The 8,944-nt window shown below is 40.4% G+C and overlaps 3 protein-coding genes across 3 annotated transcripts in view; 2 read left to right on the plus strand and 1 right to left on the minus strand.

Moving 5' to 3' along the window:
* Positions 1–508: 508 nt before the first annotated feature.
* LOC128740859 (UDP-glycosyltransferase UGT5-like) lies at positions 509–3,388 on the plus strand. The gene is made up of 4 exons (XM_053836429.1): positions 509–763; positions 996–1,788; positions 2,831–2,937; positions 2,993–3,388. Exons 1-4 carry the CDS (start codon positions 509–511, stop codon positions 3,386–3,388), a joined length of 1,551 nt encoding a protein of 516 aa, XP_053692404.1.
* A 128-nt stretch (positions 3,389–3,516) lies between these two features.
* Positions 3,517–7,131, minus strand: LOC128744145 (sterol carrier protein 2). The gene is made up of 5 exons (XM_053840947.1): positions 6,890–7,131; positions 4,937–5,451; positions 4,650–4,866; positions 3,920–4,586; positions 3,517–3,857 (listed from the first exon to the last, which is right to left on the minus strand). Exons 1-5 carry the CDS (start codon positions 6,932–6,934, stop codon positions 3,667–3,669), a joined length of 1,635 nt encoding a protein of 544 aa, XP_053696922.1. The 5' UTR covers positions 6,935–7,131; the 3' UTR covers positions 3,517–3,666.
* Positions 6,385–8,944, plus strand: part of LOC128744146 (UDP-glycosyltransferase UGT5-like) — a 32,884-nt gene continuing 30,324 nt past the window's right edge. The window contains exon 1 of the mRNA XM_053840948.1: positions 6,385–6,672. The gene's annotated coding sequence lies outside the window, so the exon portion shown is untranslated. The remainder of the gene's footprint in view (positions 6,673–8,944) is intronic.

Below are 8,944 nucleotides of genomic sequence, written 5' to 3' on the forward strand. Positions count from 1 at the left end.
CCATTTTTGTGACGCATCGCACATCAAATGCGGTATTACGGTAAACGTGATTTAAAGTAAACAATTGAATTATAAACAGCGTAAAAATAGAAAAGTTAGAGCAAAAACTGTAACGGTGTAAACTGCTCTGAAAAGTAAGCAGTACTGAACAGGACATGCATGACTAGAAACATTGTAAAAATCCCTATTTTTATTTTAAATTTCGATTCTACGGATTTTTCAGCTTATTTTGATACTAATTAACAATTTTAAGTGTTCCGCGCTCGACGTAATAAAACACCGCTCCTGTAAAAACGCGATTTTCAAACTTTATGTACCCTTTTCTCAGAAACTAGTCAACGTATTGGAACAAATTTTTATTTTTGTTTTGTTTGTGAAAGTTTGAAGGAAAAAAGAATTTTTTTTTATTTTTTCTACCATTAACTTTTTAATTTTCATAATTCTTTACGATTAAAGTATCATTATAGATAACAAACTGTTTTTTACGGACAACCAATCGATGGTCACAATGAAAACGGTTCTCTTCTGGTTTGCAGTCGTACTATTGGTCCTTAGTAATGTTGAATCTTATAAAATTCTTGGACTTTTCCCACATCCTGGTATTAGTCATCACTATTTCTTTGACCCGGTGCTGAAAGGATTGGCCGCCGCAGGTCATGAGGTTACCGTTGTCAGTCACTTTCCCAGTCCGAACCCACCGTCTAATTTTACCGACCTGAAGCTCGAGGGAGTGGAATTGTTGATCAACTCGGTCAGCTTCGAGGTAAGTTAAGTAATGATTACATTTCTCGGTAAGAATTGTCGGTCAGACACGAGTAATCTTTTGCTTGGGTCTGTCCGACGTTATGCGATAAATTATCACTGGGTTAGAACAACAAAAACATTGCTTGAGATTGATTGAAATTGATTTAACGATTCGTATCATTGCAAAAATAAAGTTTCGATTTGCTTAATTTAAGTATAAAGCTTACAACCAATCTTTTGATTTCTACCAGCACTTCGAATACCGTCCGTTCTTTTCCCATTTCATGGACTTTTTTATTCTGTACGACTGGGGAAATGAAGCGTGCAAAAATGCACTCGAATCTGCCGCTATCCGGCATGTACTGGAGTCCAAGATTAAGTACGACCTAATATTGATGGAACAGTTCAACAACGATTGCATGCTAGGAGTAGCACACTTGCTCAATGCACCCTACATTGGTCTAAGCAGTTGTCCGCTAATGCCATGGCATTATGATAGAATTGGAGTTCCGAGCAATCCTTCCTACATTCCGGCCCTTTTCATGGGATATTCTGAAAAGATGGATTTTTGGGAGAGGATGGCTAACTTCATAACGGTCACTACTTTCAAATGGATGTACAGTTGGTTTAACGATAATTCAGCCAATACAATGCTGAGGGAACGCTTTGGTCCGGATATGCCCGATATCAAGGACTTGCAGAAGCGAACGAGCATGCTATTTGTCAATCAGCATTACTCGCTTGGTGGACCCAAACCGTTGACTCCTGCCGTGGTCGAGCTGGGTGGCATACACATACAGGAATTCAAGGAACTAGATCCTACGCTGAAGAAACTGCTGGACGAAGCCGAACACGGTGTCATCTACATAAGCTGGGGATCCATGATTAGGGCTGAAACTTTGCCAGAGGACAAACGTAACGCTTTGCTTGCGGCGCTTGGATCACTCAAGCAGACGGTCGTTTGGAAGTGGGAAAATGATACGCTTCCGAATCAACCATCCAACGTGCATATTAGGAAGTGGCTTCCACAGCGGGAAATATTATGTGAGTTGGTAAATATTTGTTTTATTTATTTCTCCTAGATAATGACATGCTACGCGTAATACCTACTACCTACCTACCCGTCTCGTGCTTTTGTTTGTTTGTTTTTTCTTCATTACTAATTGAAGGTTACTCATCTGCGATGACTGGCAAAATCGGTTTGCTAAGTGGATTGACTGAACTCGTCAGTTCAGTCACTTGCCGACTGCGTGATTCTGGTTCAAATTGCAAATTAAATTTATTTTTTTAATGTCAGACCGGCTACTAGTGTTTTAGTATTTTTGGTATATATTAAGGTTCTCGTTTGTTTGTCTTAATCTCGCTTGAAATCAACATTAAAATGTTCATCTTTTCCACCATTCTAATTTGAACTTTTAACTGGAAGATTATGTTGCATTTGTCCTTATTACAAGTGTTTCGTGCCACATTTTATCGATTTTGGCCAGAATTTTTAATACATCCTATTAGCAAACCAAAACAAACCGCGTGAAAGATAAACTTCCTATACTGATATGACAGAGGATAACTCTCATACGCTTTGTTACTGTTTGCAGTTAGGGCCTAAAGATAGTAAAAATAAAATAAAAATATTTGAATTGAATAGAAGAAATTAAATAGTTAGAAAGAAAAAAGTAAAGTGACTTATTGTTAACCAAAAAAGTTAGAAATTAAATTTTTGTTAGACGTACAACTGTTGACACACACAGGTTGAGGTACAACCATCGAAACGTTCAGACATCATGAGATAGCAAGAAGGATAGATCTCCATCAAAACATTTACGAATTTTAATGTTTAACTAGTAAAATCAACCACCTCCGTCTTACCCATCCTGTTCGTCTTACCCACAGTTCCCCTATATTTCGTTATTTATTATTATGTACTTCGACTTCATGGCAAGCATCGTATCGTACAACTTTGAGACTCTGTGTTTGATCGATGATTTTTGTTTTGTAGTTCGTTGAAACCTGCTCGAACACGTTTATTATGCGATTATTCGGATGATTATTTTATGACTCCAACAAATCTCTGTCCACTCCATTGCAGGTCATCCGAAGGTACGTGTCTTCATGAGCCACGGCGGGCTTCTGGGAAGCTCTGAAGCGGCATACTGCGGCGTACCGGTTGTCGCTACACCAATGTATGGAGACCAAGTAAGTACCATCCGCCTCAGACTTTGCTATTTCCAATGCCTTTTTGTGATTTCAGTTTAATAACGCAGCTGCATTAGAACACCGTGGAATGGCTTTTGTTATGCCGTACAGTAAATTCACCCAAGAAACGGTGTCCGAATCTTTGCGAAAAGCGCTAGATCCCGCAACGATGGAAAACGCGAAACGAGTTTCTTTCTCCTATCGAAATCGACCACAAAGCGCGGTCGAAACTGCAGTTTGGTGGTGCGAACATGTCGTCGCCACCGGTGGACTTCCGTTAGGGAAATCATATGCAATCGAACTGCCGTGGTATTCCTATTACTTGATAGACGTGCAGATCGCAGTTTATACGTTCCTGTTCGTCTATTTTTGGATCACGTATCGATTGCTCAAACGGTTTTGCAGTCGAACTTTGCCCGGCTTGAGGGATTCGAAGGTAAAAATTAATTAGAGACACAAATTTCGTTAGACTATAAAACAATGCTCAGTCCGTATTTTCATAAGCGAACATTCAGAGATAGTGTGATAAGTTGAATATTTATGAGATATCAAATAAAATGAAACAGTTATTTTGGAGCTATCACCACTTTGTGTTATTATATTTATATAAAAAATATCCAAAAATTGCTTCGCACAATTGATCTTAACCGATACATTTTAAAAATGCCGCGACGGAGCCAATAGCTAACATATATATAATACAAATATGTAAATACCGCCCTACATACCTTACAATTTGGCTCTTAACTCTTCGATACCGGAGTTTGCGCTCTTTTGCAGATCCACCAGCTTCATTGCAAGTCCCATATTGCCCTGAATCTTAACCTTACCCTGGAAAAAGGCTTTCTGTGGGTTCAGTTTACCGGATATCAAATCCACAACATCGATGTCATTTATAATGAAAGTTACGTCGGGTTTATCTAAAAAGTAAAACCATATGAATAACCAAGCAAGAAAGAGAATTTTTGAGTATTTCGTTTACCTGTTCCTTTGTAAGTGACGGATCCTTTACCAACCTTAGCGTTGATAACCCAATAGCCTTCGGCTCCGTCAGGTCCGTTAGTAACCTTGAAACCGTAAATTCCACGAACTCTTTCGATCAGATTATCTCTGTCATCTCCCATGGCCTCTTCCAGCAGTTTCATGTACGGAGCTACAAGGAAGCCTTCAGGTGTGTCTTTGATCTTTCCGGCGGCAGTCAAGTTGGGATTGATAGGATTCCTAGTATAGGGGAAACCCAGCCGATACAGTCCCACAACAGCAGCACCACCCAGTCCAATGTTGTGTTGTAGGGCAAGCTTAGCTCCTTTAACTTGTCGCTTATCAGCTTCGCCTCGCAGCTGCCAACACAATTCCGAACACTGAGCTAACCCAGTAGCTCCTAGCGGATGTCCCTTAGAGATCAACCCACCGCTAGGATTGACGACCACTCGACCTCCGTACGTGTTATCGCCACGATCGATGAATTCTGCTGCTTTACCAGGCTGGCAAAGTCCCAGTGCCTCATACGTGATCAGTTCGTTCGCTGAAAAACAATCATGCAATTCTACCACATCCACATCCTGTGGCTTATAATTGGTTTTAGCGAAAACTTTTTCTGCCGCATTGCGGGTCATATCGTAGCCCACAATCTTCATGGCACTTCCCTCCTAAAAAGAACATAACTGCCGTTAGCATCATATCAGTGTAGAATTTATGTTTTAGAAACTCACACCAAACGACGATGGCAGATCGGTAGACATTTCCATTGCGATAATTTCGACGGCTTGTGCCTCTAGTCCGTGTCGTTTCACAAAGCTTTCCGATGCAATAATGCAACACGCAGCACCATCGCTGGTCGGACAGCACTGTAGCTTCGTAAGGAATTCATGCACGTTAGACGACTTGGAAATCTGATCTAAAGAGTATTCATCTTGGAATTGTGAGTAGCTGCGTAAAAGAATGCGCCCGAATGTAGGCCATGAGTGTCACAGATTTGATAAGTATAACTACGACTTACGGGTTGTTTGTGGAATGTTTATGGTTTTTGTAGGCAATCTTGGCGAAATGTTCCGGCTTAGTGCCATATTTTTGCATGTGCTCCAGGCCAGCATTACCGAACAGCTGCGCTGAAAGTGGGGCCCCGGTGATGTCGTACTTTTCAGCCATAGCGGAAACCAGCAGCTCAACCGGATTGGTTCGGTCCATGTATTTGGAAGTTAACGAACCACGTTCCATTTTTTCGAAGCCTAGAGCCAAAATGCAATCATTGTTTCCGGTTTCGATCAGTTGCTTTGCCAGCAGAAGCGCTGTGGACCCAGTCGAGCAGTTGTTGTTCACATTGTAGACGGGAATACCGGTGAAGCCTATCTCGTACAAGGCTCGCTGACCGCAGGTTGAGTCACCGTACACGTAGCCGACCGTGGCTTGCTGAACATCTCCATACTTGATGCGAGCATCGTTGAGCGCCTTTGTCACCGCTTCTTTGGCCATCTGCGGATAGTCAAAGTTCTCCCGGCGACCGGGTTTCTCGAACTTTGCATAATATAATGAAGGGTTTAAATTTTGCGATTACAACGATATCGAATTATGTAATCTAACTTGAACGACATCACAGCGAATACATCCACACTTATTTTACTTTTTTGCTGCCTGAGCCAACAGCAATAACAAGCGATAAGACAAAAATAAAGAATCATTACAGATAAAGCTGTTTGGATGGATGAAAGTTCAAATGCTTTATCTTGCTTGAGACTTAAAGTGAAGAACGTCCACGGGGGGTAGCATTATGAATGTTCGCTAATTATTTAAGTTATCCATTGAAAAATCTGTATTTGAATATCCGAATCTATGTGTAATATTTTTATTGACTCGAACGATCTTATGTGTATATGTAGGTAGTAAAAAATGAGTTTGCTCAGAAAAAAAATATTGCGTGTTGTTCAAAATGAATGAAATTATTCTTGCAAGAATTGCAGGAAATATCTACTGTCTTGGCTCTCATAACTGCAAGTTTTTATTTTTCAAGGCAAAACCAGAATTCGCAAAGGAAGTTAGAAAACACAGAAAAATTTGGGTAGTTATATCGGGGCATATGCAGACGACACCCCGAGAGCCGAGTGGATTCTAGAGCTTAACTAGCTCAGCAAGCGAAGCTCACTAGAGAACTAACAGATGATTAGACAGACATCCATATCCGATACATCTAATCAATCGATTCTTTTCTCTATCGTGGTTGTAACTCTGTCTATATTATTGTATTGTTAGTCTGGTCTGTACCGGTGGATATTTGTATTGATCGTAAGCCGATTCACCGCGTTCGTTTTAGTCGCTTCATTCGCGTGTTGAGTTTAACGGAAGAGGAGGAAAAGATGAAAGGTCGTTTCTTCGTAGAATACTGAACAACAAGAAGTAGGTGAATGAAGAGTCATACCTTGCAGTTAGTTTAGTAAGCTAGCGGTGGGAATAAGGTGGATTGTGATCATTGCGTGTATGAGTAAAGTTCATGGATATCATCTATTTCATTTTCTTATTTTGCTTTAAAATTTGATTTAGCAAATAAGTACCGTAATAACTTTAAATTGCTGTAGAGTACGATTTATGAAATGTTGAAAGTTCTGTTTGTGCTAAAGTAACTACGACTGCAAAATAACACTAATGAATTAGTAAATCAGTGGGAATTTCGCTTAGGTGATCGAAGAGTTCAAAGTTCAACACACTTTTTTGCTGAAATCATAATCTGCATCTTTATAGAAGGTAAGACATATCCAAATCATTAAATTTTACTGGAATATTCAATTGAACGATAAAAAAAAGTTTTGCTAGTTACGAAATACAATCAGGTTTCCTACTAATATGACCCCCATCAATCTCTACGTACCCAAGTACTTATTACAACACCTGTGTGTATTGTAAATTACAAGTCATGAAGAGTGAAGCAGTGAAATCGGTGGTACACCAAAATTGAACTTACTTTAGTCATTCCGACACCGACGACGTAAACTTTAGGCACTCCCATAATTCTTCCTTTTGATTTTGAAGCTGCCCTGTACAAGTATTCGTTCAAAAACTATCTCCTTATCACTTGCTAGACACCGGGGCTAAACTAGGGCACTGCTTGAAATGTAATTCTTAATCGTGATTAAAGTACGCAGGCAGAAGTGCCGCAGCGACCAACTAAGCTGATGAGATCGAGACACGGAATGAGTAGAAATTATGAACAACGCAGCGTAAAAAAAGCTCGACCGCAATTAACACTGGTATTCGTTCATTGAAAAAGTCTTTTCTTTAATGAAATAAACACCACCACTACCACGCTGACAAATGGAAACGTCAATCGCGTCAATCACAAGCATGCAGGGTTGAAAAACGTCATACGTTTACATGCGAGCCCAGTGAGTTTGCTGTTTCAAGTTGCGACAGTGCTGAGCTTGCTACTGAGGTTCAAAATAACAGTTGTTGTTGAAAAAGACCTTCGTATTCGCCTTTTGCGCAATAAGGTGAAATATTAGTCGTCATCAATCCTGCAAATTTCAAAAGCAGTTTTTTTGATTGAAACAAAAGTTTTATTCATATAAATATATTCGCTGTGTTCAGATTGGCAAGAAAAATGCAGTGAATACATTTCTATAAACAGAACCCCGCTTTTGGGCCCAAAAACTGCTTCCGAAATTTAACTCACCAACGAAAAGTTAATGACTGCTAATTTTCCGATAATTTAATCTCTTGTTGTGTTTCTTGGATCAGTTAGCTTCAATATACCAAATAATACTTTAAAAACTTCAAATATTGGCTTATTTGTGATGCAAAATATGCGTCGTAATCCACGAAGTTCCACGGGACATACCACGCGATTTACGCAACTAAACTGCTGATCATAGGGAGATCGATCCAATTCTGACTGGTTACCAAAACTGTTTAAATAAAATAAACAGAAAAAAATGTTGCCAAATTGAGCAATTTTAAATCTTTGCGCGTCTGTACTTTATCTACGTAGTAATCTTAACTGCTTCGAGCAAGTAATCAAGTCCTGTTGTTTTTATATGATAAGCTAGAGTTCAAATGACCTGCAACCCCTGCAACTCGACGCGACTTTTCTTATTACAGTATTTATAATTGTTCAGCATTGGGGCGAACCAACCAACGGTTGAAAGCCCCATCAAATAGTAAATAAATAAATAAATAAATTGTTCAGCTATTTTTCGCCGGTAGCAGGGCTGTGTTCACACATATCTGGTTTTAGTTTTCAGAAGGTTGCATAATCAACCCTTTTGCATGCATTATGCGACCTTCTGAAAACTAAAGCCAGATTTAACGGACTTGAAGCCCTTTATTGGCCTCCTATAGAAGAAACGAATTTACCTGTAAATTGGTTGGATTTAGCTTATCCGTGGCAAATAGCCAAAATTGGGTGAATTTTTTACCACCCTACTGGCATCTCTATATCGAGCTGCAATGAGTGACAACGTCAGGATGTCCCGGGCTCAATGTTCTTGAAGAGAACAGAACAGAGTATGCAACTTCCGTCTGATTAGGTGCACGTGCGTCTAAGAGTACCGCCAGAGTGCAAGCTACATGCGGCGCGTCGCGACATTTCTTGTTGTAGTTATACGCGCAGCCCTTTTTCGCCCGAAGCAGGACTGTGCATTTAGCAACATGAGAGCGAAGTCGTGTCGCGTCGCTGTCGTTTACTCTGTACGGGGCCTTAGGGCACCGCCAGAGTGCAAGCGACCTGTGACGCGACACGTTTTTTCTTGCTGTAATTATACGCGCAGCCCTGAAGTAGCCCTTTGCCTGAAGTAGGATTGTGCATTTAGCGATATATGAGCGAAGTCGCGTAGCATCGCAGTCGCTTTAGGGTGCCTACAGAGTGCACGCGACTGCGGCTTCGCTCACATTCGTTTAAATACGCAGTCCTTTTTCGCCGAAGTCGCTTTTACTCTGTACTACAACACCAAGAAAAGTCGCGTGGTGTCGCGGGCTTCGAGGCATTGCTTTTTAGCCCAATTCTTCATTTTTGTACGGAGAT

The sequence above is a fragment of the Sabethes cyaneus genome, chromosome 3, assembly GCF_943734655.1.
Source record: "Sabethes cyaneus chromosome 3, idSabCyanKW18_F2, whole genome shotgun sequence".
Taxonomy (NCBI): Eukaryota; Metazoa; Arthropoda; class Insecta; order Diptera; family Culicidae; genus Sabethes; species Sabethes cyaneus.

What these genes read in the sequence shown, in the direction of transcription:
- LOC128740859 (XM_053836429.1), top strand. Translation starts at nt 509, where the DNA reads ATGAAAACGGTTCTCTTCTGGTTTGCAGTCGTACTATTGGTCCTTAGT. An exon ending in TCAACTCGGTCAGCTTCGAG is followed by an intron (nt 764 to 995) that starts GTAAGTTAAGTA and finishes GATTTCTACCAG; the next exon opens with CACTTCGAATACCGTCCGTT. An exon ending in TCCACAGCGGGAAATATTAT is followed by an intron (nt 1,789 to 2,830) that starts GTGAGTTGGTAA and finishes ACTCCATTGCAG; the next exon opens with GTCATCCGAAGGTACGTGTC.
- LOC128744145 (XM_053840947.1), bottom strand. Translation starts at nt 6,934, where the DNA reads ATGGGAGTGCCTAAAGTTTACGTCGTCGGTGTCGGAATGACTAAA. An exon ending in ATCTGCCATCGTCGTTTGGT is followed by an intron (nt 4,587 to 4,649) that starts GTGAGTTTCTAA and finishes TGTTCTTTTTAG; the next exon opens with GAGGGAAGTGCCATGAAGAT. An exon ending in CGTCACTTACAAAGGAACAG is followed by an intron (nt 3,858 to 3,919) that starts GTAAACGAAATA and finishes TTTACTTTTTAG; the next exon opens with ATAAACCCGACGTAACTTTC.